The sequence below is a fragment of the Tyto alba genome, unplaced genomic scaffold, assembly GCF_018691265.1.
Source record: "Tyto alba isolate M040663 unplaced genomic scaffold, T.alba_DEE_v4.0 Super-Scaffold_41, whole genome shotgun sequence".
NCBI lineage: Eukaryota > Metazoa > Chordata > Aves > Strigiformes > Tytonidae > Tyto > Tyto alba.
The window spans coordinates 2,730,715-2,751,602 of NW_024881317.1; the positions used below are offsets into that span (position 1 = coordinate 2,730,715).

Here is a 20,888-nt window from a genome sequence, read left to right on the forward strand (position 1 = left end):
TTGGGGTTTTTCTGTTCCAACTCCAGGCCCCCTCACCTCTCCTCTCCCTTGTGCTAGTCATCACAGAGGAGTACCTCCCCTCAGGGGAACATGCTTTGGCTTTGACCAGATTAATTATCTTCAGCTGATTCTGGTCCCTGGCTTGAGGCTCTGTTCCATCCCCTTCTCAGAGTCTTGTGTCTCCTTGCACAATCACTTTTCCCTTTTTTGGAAGGAACGGGAATGGTAAAGCCCTGAGCCTGCCCTCTCCAAGAGCACAGGGTAGTACGCTGTTCATAACAAACTGAATTTCTAGAAACTGAAACAAGAAGCATGACTTCAGCAGATTAAATAAACTCGTGGCAAGAGCTGTTACTTTATGCCAGATGTGCAGCTGGGGGATTTCAGCAAAATTCTGTATTGTAGATCAGTGTGAAGGAGTTTAGCTTTTTACATCCTTGTTGCTATGAGTTAAACTCACTAAAGTATAGTGAATGATGGCCAACAGCTGTAGGAAATACTTTGCTTTTAAGAATTTAATTTATGGGCAAAAGGGAAAAGTAGCTTTTTTTCCTGATAGTTAAAAGAATTCACCACACTGTTTAGTCTGGAAGATGAGATTTATCAAGTATAAAATCTTTTAAAAACTCATACATGTTCATAATCTCATAAAAATAATTATTTCTTAAAATAGACATTTAGTTTCATATTAGAAGGACTCATGAATATTTAAATAGACTGCTTTTTTTAAAAGAACAACTTAATCACACCAGGGGACTGGGAGCAGAACCCAGCCAAGCCACTGTTACTCGGTTCTAGTTCAAGTTCTAACATCAGCTGAAACGTCTAATAGGGCCAAATCCCTGATCTCCTCCAGCAGCTGGTACAAGCTTGCTCCCTTGCTCTGGCAGTACTCCTGGTAGTCTTCATCAAGGACTTCAACTTGTGCTTTTTCCTGGGCACACTGGGCGGCTTCTGCAGCCTCATTGACCTCTTTCGCAACGTCAGATTTCACCACGTGAGAATTCTGGGAACCCTCCGTGTTGGAAGTCTGATACGGTGCATTCCTGAGTATTTCAAGCTTGAATGTGTCAGCATGGCAGCGGGAAGCCTGCACAAGTATTTTCACCTTAAAAACAATATAAAAATTATTTTATTTCTCATGGTGCTATTTCTTTTTACTACTTTCTGATTAAATACTCACTGTAACGTGATCAAAAAGGCTTAATGTAACTGATTCTCCAGTCGTGGTAGTAGAAGTAATTTTATTCTGAGAGCGATGGAGTGATCCAGGCTTCCACTCACAGCTCCTATCACCTTGACAAGAGATGACTAATCCTTCCTTGTTTTTCATGTACGCAGCACCTTTGATTCCGTATCTACAGAAAAGCAGATGAGCAGACAGAAGCTGTTCTAACACTTTTCACCCATATCCATTCTCTTAATTTTGAAACCAACAGAAGGCGAGCTAGGATTATATAAAAGCAATACAAAGGGGCCAACACAGTAGCCTGATCATCCTGCTTCAGGGATAGGGGTGTGTGTTGTCAAAGAAACCCCAGAGTGTACAAAACCAGCCTGGAGACAGCGACTGAAGTGTTTTGAAAGCAAAAGTCAAGTACAGTCAGTGATCCATTATCTCACGTGTTGGGTGGAGCCTGGAAGGGTCGATGCTAGGAGAAGAGCAGTGGTACAGGTTATTCCAGACAGCAGGGTGAGCAAACAGTTCTCCACTGAAAGAAAACTTCTTAAAGACCAGCAGGGTACTGCCCTGGGTTCTCTGGAAGGGAGCCTGGCGTGCAAGCCGAGCCAGCCGCAAGGCTGGAGCCAACGGGCCTCCAGGTCGCTGCTCTATCTCCACACTCAGCCCGGGGTGAGGATCCTGTAATGGTTTGCTTTACCCATCATCTCTGTAAACTGGTTTGGGGGGTTTGTTTCTTTTTTTCTTTAAAGGAGAGTTCTTAGACCTACATTTCTCATACCTGTCAGCTAGGCGACAGCGTTGCTGCCAGTAACGCACAAACGCCAAGATGATTAACTGACCCAAAGTGGCCAGAGCCAGCCGGGGGGGAGGGCAGGTCTCTGCCCCCAGCTTGAAGAGCCGGCCAAGGCTCGTGGGAGGCAGTGCTCCCCCGTCCCGTGGTGCCTAGTGCCTCTTTACATCCCTTACTAGTCAACTCCCACCCTAAGCAAAACACATCTAAGTCTATACTTTAAAATACAGATTCAAAAGCTCAGAAATTAAAATGCAATGTTAGCTTCGTGCAAAGAGGCGCTTTCTGCTAGCATAAATCAGAGGCTGAGCTGAGATGCAGGCACTTAGATGAGCTCAACAGCCATAAACACCACGTCACCATTTCTGTGCCCCCCCTGCTGCCTCTGAGGAGTAGCTGTTCAACAGGTGCTCCTAGCAGGTGTAAACTACAGTCTGTAGTGAAGGAAAAGAGTGCTGAGGAATTCAGAGCTTTGTGATTTGGAAAATCACTTTGGATTATTTAAAAAGAAAAAAAGGGAGGGGAAAATATCCCAGTCATTCTGCCCTAGCAGCCACTCGGGCAAAACCTGTCCTTTTACTGTTTTAAAAGAAATGCATACTGTGCAGCACAGTTACCATTTGCTCATAGGAACTCATTTTCAGGGTTAATGCACAGAAAAACACTGATCAGGATTTACAACAAAATTCTAAAACACAGTCATCAGTCAACACCAGGCTGCACTATAAACACTTCCTTTCTCAAGGACCAGAGGTGTCCTCGCAGCGTTTTAGTGACACTTGGGTCTTATTTTTAAGCTCAGTCCAAGCTCTAATCAACTCACCTTGGTATAAAAACAAGCACACCATTTGTTCGAATCGAGTAAATAACGCCATCTGCTATGCAGCGCTCATCTGTTTCTGAGGTTTTGTCTTTGAAGTACATGTGCTGGAAGAGTTTAGTAGACTGTTTCTGAGCATGCTGGGCTGCCTGCAAGCACCCCCCCCAAAAAAGAGAACACAAAACCACCGGAATAAATATTTCAACGAGCTTGTTTGGCTTTGATTTCCATAGTTTCTTTTTCCCATTACTTACTCCCTTACCTGTCCCCTAGAAAAATGACATCTAAAAAGAAATCCTACACGTAGTACAGGTGAAGCATGAAGTCACTTTTACTGATACTGAAGTAAAAAAGCCCCAAAGCATCACAAGTAATGAGTGATACTATGTCGCTGTAGTACCCAAAAGCCAGTCAGGGCTGGAATCCCTTTCTGTTCAGCAGCACACCAACACTCGGAGCCGCGCACAACCACCACCTTACCCGGTTTCTGTTATTAATGTGCCTGCACAATTCTTGAAGATCCGTGTTACTGAATACATCATCCTTCACATCTCCTTTAGCTTCAGTCAGAGTTGCTGCTGCCAAGAGCCTGTGGACAACAATATCAGCGTATCTTCTAATTGGAGAAGTGAAATGGGTGTACTTCTCTAAGGCAAGTCCTACAAATAAAAAAGGTTAAATAATCAAAGTAATCAGCAGCCTCCCACCCAGCAGTTCAGAAACAGTAACAGGAATAGCATAAAAAAAATAACGTGACAAGATACCATAATGATGAAACTCTTCCTCAGGACAAGAGCCAGTTGAGAAGTACAGCGCGTTAGACATGGCGTGAGTGGCCATAGTTCGCAACAGTTTATTTACAATTGGATCCAGTGGGTCATTCGCTTTATCCAGAGACTCAGCCAATGCTTTGTTAGACCTGCCAAAAAAGTGTTAATTCTGAAGAAAATGACGCTATCCCTGATCATAATAGCTGATAGTTAAAAACAGCACATGAAAATTGATAGTTACAAAGCTATGAATGACAAGCAAAATGATATTAAAACTTTCAACACAGTTTCATAATAGCTCTGCTCTAGAAAAATGTTTAGAAGAAACGTGTTTTCACCAACAGGCCTGTCTGCTGCAACCTGGAGAACCAAGGAGGACTGGAGCAAAACCCTATTCTGTGCTGTGCAAAACAGAGAGCTGGTCCAAAACCTGTTCTGTACAGGAGGGCACAAAGGGTGACATCCAATTAAAAGGAGGCACTGCTGGTGCCCTTCACACTCTGTGATGTCCAGAAAAGATGCCTCCGAATGTGATGAAGCTCACGGCCTTCTCCTATTATCTTGACAAAGTAGTTCTGAATTTGAGTCATTTAAAATTAGTATACTGCACAGAGTTAACTTCATTTAAACACGTACTCCCTTACACTACTCTTACAGGAAATAAGGCTATTACAGAGCTTAACCACCACACAGTGACTGAAGAAATTCTTTTTGGATGCGTCCAAAATTATTCAGATACTGCCATTTTCAGTAGAGCCAGCAGGATGCAAGCAGCATCTCCTGTTTAGAACATCATCTCCTGCTCACAGAAAGGTTACGGTAAAAATTTTTCCTAAGAATTGCTGTGCAGTGTCTATTAACACTGATACTCAGAACTGTAATGTTTTTTAATGATAACATAGCCAAATAGTTAACTCCTTAACTTTAATTAAAGCACTTAAAATACGTAATAAAAAATACCGTGTGTCTATTGAGAAACCTTTGGCACTGGCACATTCTCGAAGTTCAGTAAAAAATTCTTGTCGTGGTGGAGGGTGCTGACGCAACAAAGCTTGATGAGGAAAATTTTCTGAAATCTTTTTTGCCACCCAGTGGTTGGCAAGAATCATACATTCCGCTACAGTCTCGTGCACCTCCAGAGGCTGCCTGGGGACGAGGTCATGGATATTATGTTCATCGTCCAGTTGCACTTGGATTTCTAACCCTTCTAGTTCCAGAGCACCACAGCTGTCCCGCTTAGCTCTAAAGTGTCGTGCTATATCGGTGAGTTTTGATATTGCCCAAACCAGTTCAGCCAACTTCTTCTGTCTAGTTCTTTCATCCAAGTCTTTCAGTTCCAGGATATCACCAGAAACACTCGTGTCTCCGTCTAACAATCCCTGTGCTGCTTCGTAAACGAGCTTGTATGCAGAGCGAACGATGGTTTTCTTGTAGCAGACTCTCAGTATTTCGTATGATTCTTTTTCTAGTTCCCACAAGACACTGACAGCATACCTTAAAAATAAGATCACAATTCTAGAAATAGTTCTGATTGACTGAAACTATCCTTTCAAGCAAATTCAACTGTTAAAAATGTACAAGTTTCATTCTGATTTTTTTTATTGGAAACATCTTTTTCTTCATGAAACAAACGAGTCCTCAACAACACCACTAATTAATGCACTTGCCTTCCACTCTCCCGTATCACAACTTAATAAATGAGGACCAACTGCGTCAGCAGTATTTTCAATCCACCTGTTGAGGCAGAGTACCCTTAAGATACAAGGCCACATCTATTTTAAAGCACAGCTACGCTGCAATAGTTATTTCTATTCCTTTTTATTAGACGGAGGCATCCACAATGAACATATCTGCACCCTGCATATCCTCGTGCCAGCCAGCCCTGTAAATTGTAATAAAGTGAGGTAACGGCATGTGTGAGGAATAGGACAATAGTAAAAAACCTGACCATTCACAGGGGCGCACGCCCTCCAGACCGAAACCTATGGGAAAAAACAAGTGAAGACCAAAGATGCCTTCACCTTTAGGCTGCTGTTTAAATACAAAGCAAATTGCTAAGGATAGGGGTAAACATTATTGGAGGATAAGGTAATCATTGTAAAATATACCATATTTTCGTGACTCTCTACTACTTCACTTACAAACAGTAACAAATAATTCAAAGAGCAAGTGCATACACAGTTCCTACGGAATAGGTAACATAAGGTAACATTTACCAGAACCCACAAAGTGTTCAAAATCTGAGGGGAAAAAAAAAAAATATCATGGAATTAATTTTTTTTTTCCCAGCCAAATCAGTTTATTGTACGGTAACATAACTATGGTAGAATTGAAAGATATTTTTTAATGTATGTAAACTATTCTTTCTGCTGAGGATTAGCAACAATGTAAAAATATCCAACCAACTGATAAACAGAGAAACTGGTTGCAATAATTAACTTGTAAAAATCTCTTTCCTCAGAAATATTATAAAATCTTACCTATCAGCCCCACTAAGAAGAGAGCATATATCAGCACTCAAGACGGAGGGCAGCATGTCATAACGACGATCCGCTAAATAGTAAGTTGTTGCCCTGAAGAATAAAATACATTTACTGTTCTTCTCACAAGGACTCATTGGTGTGTATCTCCCAAGCAGTTTGTGATATTAGCATCGCTTCAGCAAAACAAGACACACGGCATGATTCTTCCAGAACACACACATGTGCAATACCAAAGTCAAATTATTTAAATAATTATTTGTATAGTATAAACCTAATTTTGCCTTCCCTGGTATTCTCATCTGTCATTAAGGCCAGAACTAGTGCTGTACAACTAAGAGGAGGTCATTTAATGGCTACATCAAACCTCTGCTGGCTATACAATATACATTTCTTTGCGTCTACAAAGAATACATTTCATAAAGTAATTCACTAGTTTAAAACAGTGGCAATAAATGAAAAAAAAAAAAAAGAATAGAATATTTGGCATATTAAAACACAAAGTTGAATATTAAAACATAAGTCTGCCAAATATCTCTGGAAATAAATTATTGTAGGACTTAATTCCATTTTGTGGGTGTTCTATGTTCTGTGTGAGGATTCATCCTCCTTGGAATGCGAAACAAGTGGTTTGCAAATACTTCAAATCACAAATGTTAAAGTACACTATAAAGCAAACAGTAGTGATTAGGGAAAGATGAACTTAATCATAACTTTGTGGAAAAGAGCAATTTCATAGTAAAAGGGTGAAGCAGTAGGTCAGAAAGTAGTCTCTTCCCCAGCAGGACTATTTTATCCAAATCAAAGCAGAACACCATTAGTTATACATTAGTTTTAATAAGCTGTTTCCATGACATGAAAGAAGAAAGAATGTTTCCTTCCTTCCTTCCTTCCAATATTTCTTTAAGGTAGCATGACAAACTTCTAAGCTCCATAAATTTTCTAATTTTTAGAAGATAATTTACCTTGCTCTGGCCTCAACATCAGTGTAAGAATTTGCTGCCACAAAATGGGTTACATCTGCAATGTGGACACCTAACTCCAGATTCCCATTAGGCAGAGTTCGAACGGAGAGGGCATCATCCACATCCTCACAGCCTTTTGGGTCAATGCTGAATATCAAATGTGTGTCTCTTAAGTCAAGACGTTTTTTTTCCTCCTCTGGATCCACCTTCCATGGACTCTTTGAAGAACTTACAGGTATTTCACTCATCTGTACAGAAATATTATTGACAAACATACATTTATATCTTTTCTACAAAAAGAAGTCAAGAAGTTAGATTTAATTAGCTCTTCCTTTTCTACAATTAATTGTTTTGTGTACTTTTTCATCCCAGACAAATTCTTCTTTTCTTGCATTTTCCAAGTCAATCTATTACGTTTACTTTACGGAATGCACGAAACAGAATTGAAAACAATGCTGTGCATATTATTAACTGGTATTATTGTGGTGATATTGAAGCTCTGGCAAACATAACCAATGCATATGTTTTTTTTACATTCTTTTTCTTTCAATTAATTGTAGGTATACTCAAAATAGTTATCTATGGGAGCTGGTTCTTCTCCTCGTTGAAGACAAAGGGATTTAAGACAATGATTTCAGTAAGACCAGGCCTTTAGGATCAGTACCACAAAGACAGTAATATCTTAAAAGTCTACCTCAAAATAGAATTAAGAGTTTGTAATCTTCTCATAGTGAACAGATTATGTTAAAAATCTCTCTTGACTTGAAAATTCATAGTATCTCTAGAACTACTGATCCAAAAGTAATTCCAGAAAAATAATCCGTAAATAGTTTTCAGCTTTCAAAAACCTGTTGGCAACTAAGACATTCAGCTCTCAAAGACCGTCTTTGAGAAACAGGGCCCTGGAAATCAACCGAAAAGAATGTATCTAATCACAAAGACCAACCTGGATTTCTGAGAAAGGGGCAACACAAATGCTGTTCTCCACCAGAATAGCTGCAATTTCCCCCTCAACATCTCCGATTCTTCCTAGAACTCTCACAAAGTGTCCGTTTGGATATGCAGAAGTTGACTCCCAAGAATCAAGACGCACGACAACTCTATAATCCTGTAGCAGCAAGACAATTCTGTTAGAACAGCAATGTGCTCCTGACAAGCAATTAATAAAAATATTCCTTCAGGGGCAAGCAATGCTATCCCAAAGAGACTGGAACCTCTAAAAACTTTATATAAAGGAAAAAGCCACAAGCAGCAGCATACAAGGAAATACTGAAAATTACAACTTTTTCCTGATCAAAGACCCACTTGGGGTAATTATACAGAGAATTTCTATCTTAAAGTACAAAAAATAAAAGCAAAACCAAGATGTATACAAATATTCTTATACCAGAAAAGACACAATTGGAATATACTTCTTGTCTGTGAAGAAGTACTTAACATTACAAGGTAAAAGCAGCTAGGACTGAACAAAACCATGTTTCTTCTTTCTACAGCAATGGCAGGCTAGTCATCATAACTCATTATCAATTTGTTGAAAAGCTCTCCTTACTACTTTCATCAAAATTCTATATAGTCATAGTTCCAATAAAGCCACAAAGGCTATTACAATTTATACCCCATAGCCTTTAATTTTGCAGAAAGGCAAGTAGTACAGAAATGCTCAGGGTACCTAGACTGTGGCCCAAACTCAGAACGCAAATAAGCTTCATTACCTGAAGCTGACACGATTCGACAGGAATTGAACGCATTCCTTCAAGGCAGAAATTGTGCTGTTCTTACAGACTTAACTTTTATTAATAGTTTTACCCATGTTTTTGCCAGGAAGAACATCATTAAAGCATAGAACACCCGCATGATTTTGTAGGAGCACAGAATAGAGAAACCCTTCTGTCAAATTACCTGTAATGCTTCAGCTTGCTGGGTACTGATCCGGATTTTGGGAATTCGGTAGTCCCAAGGTATAACAAGGATTTTCTGAGTGTTTCTGCCCTGGGACTGGCTCTCTTCTTTAGAGGGGAAAGTGACCACATAATCCCTCCAGTTCTTTTGCATGATTCCAACGACTTTACCTTTTAATAACGAACATTGTGGGCTGTACATTAAAGAGTTAAACAGGCACATGAAAGCGAACATGTGGGAGGTACAGAAGATTCATTGCTTTGTAATGTGAACTAATGCGTCCACAAGTCTCCATTACGGTTGCTAACAACATATGGTATGCGGGCAACAATACAAGTTTGTTACAAATTATCGTTGGCACAGCCAGATTTTAATGAGCTTTTATTTATGTGGAGACTAACTCATTGTATAGATTCCAACTGATACAGTACATAAATTATTCAGAGAGATTCCCACTACTACTGAAATGTGGCCAATTCTAATAGAAAATACTGAAAATTTTTAATAGCAAAGATGAAAATCAAACAGCGTTTTCATGCAGGAAGTTTATTAACCTACTAAAGCTTTTAACTCTGACCTCGGGAAACTTTTAAGATATTGCCATACTTGCAGAGTAATATTTTCAAATAATACTCTAAGTTCCCATGGTACACAGGCATGTCACATTGTAATGGGAGCTGGACACTCCTTCACTTAAAATTTGTTCATCTTGAACGTTATTTGTCATCAGGGAATGAAAAGGATGCAGTTATCTTTCTGTGTAACCAACAGTGACAGTGGAGGACTTGAGTGCACACCCTGGTAAAACTGATCTGTACTAGAATGCCAGTTTGTCTCTTGTAGAGCTGTGAAGAGTGACAGGATGCGTTTGGGTAGCAAACTCAGTATTTTAGGAAGATAAGTACAATAATTCATCTGTTTCTGAAAATTAAATTAAAGAAAAAAAAAAAGGGGGTGTTTCACATGTGGAAAGAATCTAGTGGCCTCTTGTTGGGATATGTTAGAATGCTTTCATTTGCGATAATCACTTCAAATTTACCATGGTGCAAAAAATGTGACAATCACAGAAACTGAGGGAAGGGACTATATAATGAAGAGTACAACTCAGCTTGGACCAAGGGAGTGAGGTAATCTTAACAAAACACTGTATCACACTGTCTACTTTACCTGTGGGCATAGGGTCACCAGTGATGTCTGCAGATGCTTTATCCTCAGCCTCATTTTCACAAAGGGCAACAGTCCTTCCTTTCCATTCATGCAAAGGTAGTAACTCAGCAACTACCACATCACCATGGATTGCACGATTTCGAGCTCTGGCTCCATAAATGAGGATGTCGCTCCGAAGTTCTAAATTTAAAATTAAAAGAAATAGAACTATGAACTGCTAAAAAATTAAAATCCCTCCACTCTTGGCAGCATTCTGCTGAAATAACAGAAAATGACATTTGCAATATGATTTCTTCCAGAAAGGACTACTGGCAAGTAATTAATATTGCAAGAAAATTAAAACCTTTTCCTTTTTTTTTTTTAAAAAAAAAAAGGAGATATTAAGTAATTTTGTAAGTGAACTCTTGGATAAAAAGCAGCATAGGCTATGACGAGTTCACTGTTCCTAGGAGCAGCTTTAAAACCACACAACACAGTTAAATTGTAGAAACCACTGCCACAGGATTCTGGACAGGGTCCAGATTAAAACAAGTTTTGAAAAAAAAGTCTTCAAAAAATAGCATATTGAACACCAGCTTGACTGCAGGGTCTGTCACAGGAACATTTGAAAGTACTTACTAGCGAAAGCCGAGACAATATATCTGTGCAAGGATAATGGACTGTTCCTTCAAAGGTATTTATTACTAACTCATACCAGAAAGACAATACTGGCGTTCCAATCTGACCCAAAAGGCATTTTTCCTTTTATGTTCACAATGACCAGCTTCCTAATTCTGCCAATGTCTATGCAAACACTTATTTCAGTGAAATGAGTGGTCATCTTTAGTTGGAGCAAAGCACAGTATAGTAGTATAGTATATTATATTCAATAATATAGTATATTCAACTTCAGAAAAGGTCTAGGGAAACCTGCTAGTAGGACAAGAGTCCAAACCATGGCCAAAGGTACTAAGAGGAAGGAGAACGCAAAGGGTATTGTTTTCTCATGAGGCCCACCCTCTGGGTTAATCTTCAGGCACCGTTTTTGCCCATGAAAATAACCCAAACCTTGAAGTAACTTAGCTTTCATCTTGTTTAAAACCTGAACAGCTACATACATATGGCTAGATGGCTTAATGTAAAAAGCACAAACTGTCAAAAATGAACTGAGTAAATCCTCTCGTTGTCTTTTCACCTGTTTCTTTACCGCCAAGTCTCTGGAGTCGAACAAAAGCTTCCAGTTGTGCTCTATGCTTATTGACATTCAGTGTACCCTGAAAGAAAGTAACAAACCAATAAACAGAATGAAAGAGTCACGCCTCTATAGTGACAACTTTAAAGTATAAGATTTTGGGGTTTACAATTATTTTTAGATGAATTAGTAGTTTTTATTGATATATAGGTTATTTTGAACACAATTGTTCTCTCTGTAGGAGGAGAATGTACAATGCAGAATGTTAAGTACTCACTTCTGGAAAAGAATGCTAAGTTCTTTTAAATGCTCAATTTAATTGTAAGATGGTAAAGGTCCTTTTATTCAAAGCACAGGCAGTGTTTTTGCTGCCTGCCTTAATATGGAATCTGGAGTTATTCCTACAAGAAAGAAAAAACTCAGTCTTTCTGTTCATATTGTATTCTCGCCTCACTGCCGAAATTATCAAGAAAGGAACAAATTACTACCTCTAATTCTTTAAATTGTTTTTAAGAGGACACCTGTCCACCAACAATCCATATTAAGGCCCTGAACAGCCATAAAACCATAAATTAATTTCAGTAACAGAGACCTCTGTGCAAATGAAGTAAGAAATGCTGCCCTTGTGCAGCATTATTTATATTTAAGAATGAGAACTAGCTGCTTCATATCACACCCAGTTTCTCAATTTAGAGGTTTATCACATATCAACGTGAAGAAAAATCCATAGCAAATTTAAGATTCTCAGTAACAAATTCTCATTTTAACTTCTCCAAGAGAAAAAAAAAACCATGTGTTCACAAGATGAAGTAGGGGAATCATTCTGAGACTCCTAATCCGTTCCATTCTCCTACTCTTTTTTTTTCTGTTTTCTTCCCCTTTTCCCACTAAAGCAATATTTCTTTATCTAATCAGTCTAATTCAGGAAACTAAAGGGACCAAGCACAAGACTGCAATGTTCTCTGTATGCTCTCTATATAGTAAACTACCTGTATATATTTTCCAGATTTGATCCCAGCCTCCAGTACTTTCATAGGTAAGTGCTCAGGATATTCTTTTCCATTGTTTTCTTGGCTCTCACTCTCCCGTTCACGCTGAGCTTGAAGTATAGAGTCAAAGAGTTCATGGGCAGCCTTTAAGTCAGGCCAAAAGTTATCCAAGTAATTCTGTATGTACATATATAAACAAACACGAAAGTATTTAGAGGTCTTTGTTCTAATAATGCATTTGGAGAGTCCATAGTGGACAAGAGCTGTCACGTATGCTACAGTCAAATAGCATTTCCAAGCAGTAATTATGTATCTGCTCTAAACATCACAGACTTGTTCTAGATTCATGTTTTTACTCAGAAACCTTTCACAGCTAAACATAAACATCCCATCCACATATCCGGCTGAATACAAGCAGTATCAGAGATCAACAACCTAATGAAGAATGAATTATGTTCTCATGCATCACTGTATCCTAAGCAGTCAAGGCAAGTCAACTGGCAGAATAATGCTGATGGATATTTAGGCTGCAGTTGTTTATGGACTGCTTGCACTACAAATTCAGACAGCTGGCTGAGGTAACTGATCATTGTTCATCAATGCCAAATTCTTTAAAAACAAGGAAAACAATGAAAAGGGCTCTGAAGAAAAATGACCTTTATCTTTAGAGCTGCTGTTTTTCTTTTCAGGTCTCTGGCTGGCTCACTGCCACCATTTTTTATGGCATTCCCATGACTGACATCTTTGCTTTCTTTGATAAATGAAGACATGAGTTAGCATCATAGTTTTCTTAAACATAAACTCTGAAATGATTTGCGCTATACATTGGGCTTTAATGTACTTGCTTCATCATTTTGATGCAGCATAACAGAAACCTTCTTCTATTTTTCTGGCATGTTACCTTGAAGGAAATCACAAACACTCCTTCTGTTTCATTTCCGTACTGCCTGATAGCATCTTCATCTTCTGTTACCATAACAACTGGCATCTGACCCAAGCAGTGATTATAATACCAGACTGCTGCATTGTAAATACTCCTAAAAAAGCAAAGTTTGAAGTAAGAGTTCTGGCATATCTCATTTGCTACTTGCAAGACATTTGCAGGCTTTGTATAAACAAGATTTTGTTTGTTTAACACGCATACTTTTGAGCTGTATACACCAAGCTACATCAACCTTAAATCTGTAAAAATTCTTATGTGCCATACATAAGCACCAAGAGAAGAGAAGACAATAAAATGTTTCCTCCCCAATACATCCACTTGTGCGCTAGCTGCAACATAACATATTGTTCCTCTGAGTTTGTAAAAAGCAAGCTGGAACGGCCAAGACTCCAATGCTATGGTGTTTGCAGGCTATCCGACCCAAAATCCAACAGTCCAGTAAGGTGTGCGTGATGTATTCATTATGCTAAAGCATTCTTTAAAGCGGCTGTGTAACTTTAAAATGATCCAGGTTTATTTTAGCATTATTGCATTCAATTAAGTACATTTCTGTCTCTTTTCCTAAGAAAACATTGATGCTTTCTTAATCACAGAAGGACAATCAGTTATTTCAGTTATTGTGAACTGTTCCAGAGCTAAGCAGAGCAAGAGTATGAATGCTTGCACATCCAATTAACATTAATATTCCTAAATACAATGTCACAATGTTGTTCAGCATAGTACTACTACTATGGAAGTTAAAACAAACCTGGTCTGCCATTTCTCCATGGATTCCCCCTTCTCTCTTGGCAAATAAGAATGCTGGTGGAATTCATTAGCAAACACAATACAGTCATGACGAGCATCCCTTACTAGATTTCGTAACTTCTTGTATTGTCTGCAATATGAAAAATATATAATCTTGTGCTTTCTTATGATAATGCTATTTTAACTCCTGATAAAAATATAGCTAAAAAACTCAAGGAAAAGTACTGTCATGCACAAAGGAATTAATTCATTAAATTACACCACTGATAATAAAACCCAGAACATCTGTAAGCAAGCTGTTCTAATTTCCATTATGAATACTTCTGATTTTTAAACATATTTGTTTTCCAGTGAGTCCCACAAAACATTGTAACTGTTCAGCAACTTATTTTGTCACTTAGGGGACAAGAGCTACTTCTTCACAGCTGTTTGTGCTTTAGAAACACAGGAAGACTCTGACAGCAAATTGCACTCTTATATGCTATGGCAATATATATCTTAATGTCTGGTAAAGTAAATACCATATAATAGTATTAATTTCTCCCCAAAGACAAGTGCTCAGTCTTTAATACAGCAAACCAAAAACATGTCCATAATCTAGTTGTGGCATATGATATACTGTTACTGCAAAGTCTCCTTAATTCCTGTCACAAGCCATCTGGTTAGTTAATAATGCTACAGGTTTAATATCACTCCTATCGAGTGAAAACTATGACAGGCATTGACGTCCACAGCTCACAAAGTATCACAGTTCTTTCCATTCTGTAAAATTACATTAAGACACTTGAAGGACCTAAACCCAAATTAAGCACAGTGTATTTGCTAACTTTGGGTTACTGTGTTTAAATACACATTCTACAAAGTTAGTATCTTTACTTCAATCTAGAATAAAAATAAATTATTATAGGGTAAGTACCTGCGTCCTTTCTGATGTTGCACAGCTTGACACGCTGTTTGCATGAAAATAATACCTTTTAGCTCCAGAAACTCGAGAATCTCAAGGTAATCTTGAACAACCTTGCAGTCAGGGACAATATAATGTGTAACATCATCTGATAACAATTTGCCATCTAAAATATAATTCAGAGTTTAAAGGTTAAAACTTTCAGTTGCAATACTGAATAATCTCCACTGTATTTTCTTTCAATGCCTATTTACCCCTTATGGTATTATAAGCACTGAACTGATGAACTTACCACAGTGCAGGCAAACTATATATAATAGAAGTATATAGATCTTGAGAAGTCAAGTTATTTTCACATATTTCTTAGAAGCTGACATAGGACAATCTATTTACCTGTGATCACTAGGAGCTGAATCCAGTAAGCACAATTCTGCATACAGTAACACGGCTACATCTCACATTGGAGGCATATAATGGATGATGGCAGAATGCACACAAGAAAGCTAATATTTATTAATAATTCAAAAAGCATTAAAAGTAAAATGTCACTTGAAGATTTATGTGATCTGCCCATATTAAGCTATCCTTGCCTAATCTATATGTCTAGATCAGAATAACTTCTGAGTAGGCACAGCACACCATTACAAGTATCCGTAGATGTGATTTATGCCGGCAGTCTCTCACAGTGCATGAAATAAGTTTGCTCAGCACACTGTGTAGAGTCAGGAATTAAAACAAATGTTCACCTCACCTCTGAGTTACCTAGAATAATTACAAAGGGATGTATTCTGACACTAATCTACAGCACAACTTACATTTAAATCCAGAAGAGAGGAAGTTAGGCACAGCAGGAGAGTTAAGACTTTTTTTCTGGTGTATGCCTATAACTTATCCTTAAGGAATTTACAGCCAAATGCAATAAATTAGGGAGCAGTAACTATCACTAGTCCTGACATGCTAGGGAGCAGTAATATACTACACTACATTTTGCTCTCAATTGCAATAGGCAGCTAAACCAAGTGACAATATCTATGTCAATCGCAGTTCAGAAGGGGGGAAAAAAAAAAAAAAAAGTTAAAATTCTCAACCTTTTCTTTTAGGCAAGCAAATAATTTGGTCTCTTTAAATAGGTTGTATGTGATGTTTGTTATTTGCCAGACAGTTTCCTGCACCAAATAAACTGTGCTATTTAACAACAAAACCCCCCTGAAATATCAACCAAATGTCACGATGATCTATGATGCACATTATAGCACCACAGTATGTAAAAACAACAACAAATCTAGGTATCATAGAGGCTGGCAGTCTTTCTGCGTGTGAAATGGCCAGATATAACACAGGCAGTAACATTTAATTACTTAACAGAAATAACTGCTGATGCAGAATTACAACCGCTTCAAGGTAACAGCTTGGCCCCACTGTAAGAATACTTAACAGGTACGTATAGAATTTAATTCACGCTTTAAAACACCACCCTGTAGCAATTGACGCATTTTTTTTTTAATAAAAAAAAAAAGGGAAGCTTTAAACTTGTATTATCCTTTAGCCTTTTATCACTGTCTGTGAACTGTCCACAGTTATAAACCCTGTAACAGCCAACTTCTCTTTTTCTCTTTTACTAACACCTCGGTTATTTCTGAGGGATTTTGCTTTGAAGGGGATACTTTTGTTATAGGATTTGATACCCGCTTGGTTTGTCCGCGATTTTGTGTGCTGTTGTTCAGCACCGCCCATACCCGGCTCGGACGGGAGAGGAAAGGGCTGGGACCAGCCCCGGGCAGCCCACACCAGCTCCCTTCTCCTCCCGAACTCCCTCCCGGAGTTATTTCGCTTTTTTTTTTTTCCCCCGCTCGCTGTCGCCCTGCGCCGCCCCCGGTCCCGCCAGCATTTCTGAGGCCTCCCCGCCTGCCAAGGCCGCGGGGGAATCACCGCCGCCCAGGGATCACCCTTTTCCACCCAGCTCTGGCCTACGCGAGCTGAGGCACGACGGCCCCCCGGCAGCAAGCTGCCCGCCGCTCCAGCTCGGTCGATGCCGGGCCCGGCAGGCCGGATCTCCCTCCCCTCTTCCCCTACTCGCAGCCCCGACCCCTCGCAGCCTCCCGCCATCAGCCCCCTCACCGCGGGGACAGGCGGCCCGGCACAGGGCGCTGCGGCACGGCACGTCGGGGCGGAGGTAGTGCTCCCGCACGACGCGCACCGAGCGGCCGTGCTGGCCCCGCAGCTGCAACACTCTCTCCGTGCGGAGCATTGGGGCGGCGGGAAGCTGCAACCCCTCGGCCAGGCCCGCTTGCTGCCAGGGCGCTTGCGCGGGGGGCGGTGCAACCGCGCGAGGCAGGGCCTCGGTGGAGGGGCGGGAAAGGGCTGGGGTGGCGTGTCTGGGGCGGGCGGGAGCGAGCTGAGGGCATCGGGGCGGCAGCTGAGGGAAGCGGGGCCACAGCTAAGGGAACAGGGGCGGGAACGAGCTGAGGGAACGGAGGCGGCAGCTGAGAGAGCCGGGGCAGGCAGGAATCGGACTGAGGGAACAGCGGCCGCAGTTGAGGGAACCGAAACGAGAACGAGCTGAGGAAACCGGGGCGGCAGCTGAGGGGAAGGCAGGAACGAACTGAGGGAATCGGGGCGGGAGCTGAGGGGCAGGCGGGAACGAGCTGAGGGAATCGGGGCCACAGCTGAGAGAATAGGGGCGGGAACGAGCTGAGGGGAGCCGGGGCGGCAGCTGAGGGGCAGGCGGGAACGAACTGAGGGAATCGGGGCGGGAGCTGAGGGGCAGGCGGGAACGAGCTGAGGGAATCGGGGCCACAGCTGAGGGAGCCGGGGCAGGCGGGAGCGAGTTGAGGGAACCGAGGCGGCAGTTGAGGGAGCCGGAGCAGGCGGGAACGAACTGAGGGAATCGGGACGGGAGCTGAGGGGCAGGTGGGAGCGAGCTGAGGGAACTGGGGCCACAGCTGAGAGAACAGGGGCGGGAACGAGCTGAGGGGAGCCGGGGCGGGAGCTGAGGGGCAGGCGGGAACGAGCTGAGGGAATCGGGACGGGAGCTGAGGGGCAGGTGGGAGCGAGCTGAGGGAACTGGGGCCACAGCTGAGAGAACAGGGGCGGGAACGAGCTGAGGGGAGCCGGGGCGGGAGCTGAGGGGCAGGCGGGAACGAGCTGAGGGGAGCCGGGGCGGGAGCTGAGGGGCAGGCGGGAACGAGCTGAGGGAATCGGGACGGGAGCTGAGGGGCAGGTGGGAGCGAGCTGAGGGAACTGGGGCCACAGCTGAGAGAACAGGGGCGGGAACGAGCTGAGGGGAGCCGGGGCGGGAGCTGAGGGGCAGGCGGGAGTGGGCGAGCTGAGGGAACCGGGGTGACAGCTGAGTCTCTGAGGGCCTGGGGCCAGGTGGGGCTGATGATGAAATCAGCTTTTGGTAGGTGCTGAGTCCTGGGAAAGCCCTAGTTTGTGTGGTTCGGTGATCAGAGCGGACAGATTCCCTTTCAGTGAGGGAGAATCAAGAGATTTGGGGAACAGTGGAGAAAATACTGAAAAAGTGGTTGGGATATCTATGGGAGGCAAATGAGAAGAACCTGTTGAACTCTGTTAAGCTGCAGTGGCATGAGGGATGTGTTGGTTGTGGTGAAGAGACACGTGGGGGTTTTATGTTTGTTTTTCAGTTTCATATTACAAGGGCAGTGATCTGGTGTGGTTTTTTTTGATGCTGGAGGCACTGGAGTATTGAAAAGGGTCCAGGGAAGAACAAGAACAGAACAAGGCTGTCTTGCGCCTAAACTGTAGTCCCACATAAATGCATACATGTGAACCTCTATGGCCTTTCACGGCATCTTTCACCAGAAATCCCGGGTCCATTCCTCAGATGGTTTGGTTTTGTGTAATTACCTGACAGCACTCAGGGGTTTGTTGTGGGGAATGGGGCTAGGGTGTGTGAGGAATGCCGGCAGGCCCTAATATCAAGTAATTTTACAATAGGCACCGATATTCTTCACATTTACAGATGGGAAGGTGAAGATACTGAAAGATTAAGTCTAGCTCAAGATCAAACAGAAAAAGAATGGAAGGTCGTGAGTGCAATGCACTGTTTCTGGGTCTGAGTCAGTGCTCCATAGACAAGGCTGTAATGCTGTAAGTATGGCATTTTGGGGTTGATTATTTTGACTATTGGAAAAACATTCATACTTGCCCAATATTAATTAATTGCCTACATCATAACCTCACTTGAACAGAAATACATGGTACAAGCTATCTAGTATTTGTCCTTATGAGGAAAAAGAACTGGGAAACAGCCAAGGCAGTATGTCACTGTATGTTCCTGTTTATTCTACTTCTTATTTTTCACCTGTTTTGTAAAATGTGTATCTGCAATGACTAATACTTCTAAGTAACCAATGGGTGCCAGTAAAGGGAAGTACCATCTGTAAGAAACTGATTTGCAGAAGCCAAGTTCTCAAACATATGAGAAGGAGGAGGTGTTATAACTTAGTGAGAGACGACCGAAGCGTAGACTTGGATTTTGTAGTTAGGATGATTTTAGACATATTATGTGAGCAGGATGGGAGAGGAAAGGGGAAATGGAGACCAAAATGATGGAGCTCTTGTTCAGTAGGAACAAAGATAAAATAACCAATGGTGATAGAAAGGGGAACAAACCCACATTTGGGAGAAAAGACAATTCATTTTGAAATGTGGTGGATGCTGTCTGCTGACACAGTGAAGAACACAGACCGGTGTGCTTACTCAGTGTCATCCAATGACTGCAATAAAATGAAGGTTAATTAAAGAAAAGTAGCTGAGATCACTGTACTCATTTGCTCACTGTTTCACAGAGAAAAATGTAAGACCTTCGTGCTAAGCTCATGCATTGCTGATGCTGTTGAGTAGCTGCATGCTTATTTCTAATATCCAAGTCAGAAAATTTTAAAAATTCTGTTTCCCCCCTCCTTTTCTTTCTTGGAGAGCAACTTCATATGAGTAAAATCAAAGGCTTGGTCACTAAAGACAAAGAGGATTGTTTACACCTTATTTAACAGCTGAGTTTGTCCCAGTGAGACCGGAGACAAACTTCTGTGTTCATCTGGTAATTGTCTTTATACATGCCAAGAAGTTTGTGCAAGGAGAGCCCAAATTAACAGGATAACAAGAACACCTTTAATTGTTTTAAAATAAAAGCTGCAAAAATATTTGAAGTATCAGAAGATCTCATTACATGTTGAAGAATGAAGGTGGAATGCAGCGCAGCTGCACAGTGATAGGACATACATTTCTTCATGCAGTTTTCCTTCATTAAGTGCTTGAGAAACAAAACATGGTAGAACAGAAAGCAAGCAGTACAAATACTCTTTTTACAGAGTATTCCTTACTTCATACAATGCTCCCTTGGATAACACCAGTCAGTGCTAGAGAAGCTTTTATTTTAAATGAATGAGAAAAGTCTCTAAAGTTCAATTACATGTTTGTTCTTGCCTATGTTGGGAAGTGTGTGCCCCTCGGGAGGTCTCTATACTTGGAAAAACATGTCAGAATACAGTACAGAATTTCAATGTAGTCCCTTTTGATAGAAGTTGCTCAACATTTTGGCAAATAAATGTTTCAGGTCATTGGAGAATACCAGCTTTTGGCTCAAGTTTCCCAAGCTTGAAGCCTGAGTCATCTGATAAATGCATGAAACCAGTATGACCTAAGAGACTTTTTGAATGCAGAAGTAAAAGTTTATTATGTAGGTTATTAGGCATCTATATGTGGAAATGGAATGTGCACAGGGTGAAAGCAGGTATTCAAATATAGACATGATAAATTGTTGACCATTTAACGTTCACCTGCTTACCAGTATTTGTCAGTTGCCACCATGCAGATACATATTTTCATAAACCTGTCCTGGTAAAGCAACTACTGGGTCTTCTTTTTGCCAAGGGACTTCCTTGCATTTGTAAGCCTGTTATACCCTCTTCTCTCTTGTGAGGTGGGCTGCACAGCTAATTTGGGCTTCATTAGCCAAGTTTTTGATAGTGACAGAAAAATAAAGAGAAATGTACACAGCAAATTATATTCTGGTTGGCTACTGTGCTTATAAACAGC

General features: G+C 41.1%; 1 protein-coding gene across 1 annotated transcript; it reads right to left on the reverse strand.

Moving 5' to 3' along the window:
* Positions 1-93: 93 nt before the first annotated feature.
* Positions 94-17,120, reverse strand: DIS3L (DIS3 like exosome 3'-5' exoribonuclease). Its single transcript, XM_042804052.1, has 17 exons — positions 16,947-17,120; positions 14,841-14,994; positions 13,926-14,054; positions 13,136-13,271; positions 12,235-12,411; positions 11,249-11,327; positions 10,075-10,254; positions 8,908-9,077; positions 7,955-8,116; positions 7,009-7,256; positions 6,044-6,136; positions 4,524-5,057; positions 3,558-3,712; positions 3,274-3,452; positions 2,797-2,942; positions 1,184-1,358; positions 94-1,108 (listed from the first exon to the last, which is right to left on the reverse strand). Exons 1-17 carry the CDS (start codon positions 17,074-17,076, stop codon positions 800-802), a joined length of 3,156 nt encoding a protein of 1,051 aa, XP_042659986.1. The 5' UTR covers positions 17,077-17,120; the 3' UTR covers positions 94-799.
* Between the last annotated feature and the right edge of the window lie 3,768 nt (positions 17,121-20,888).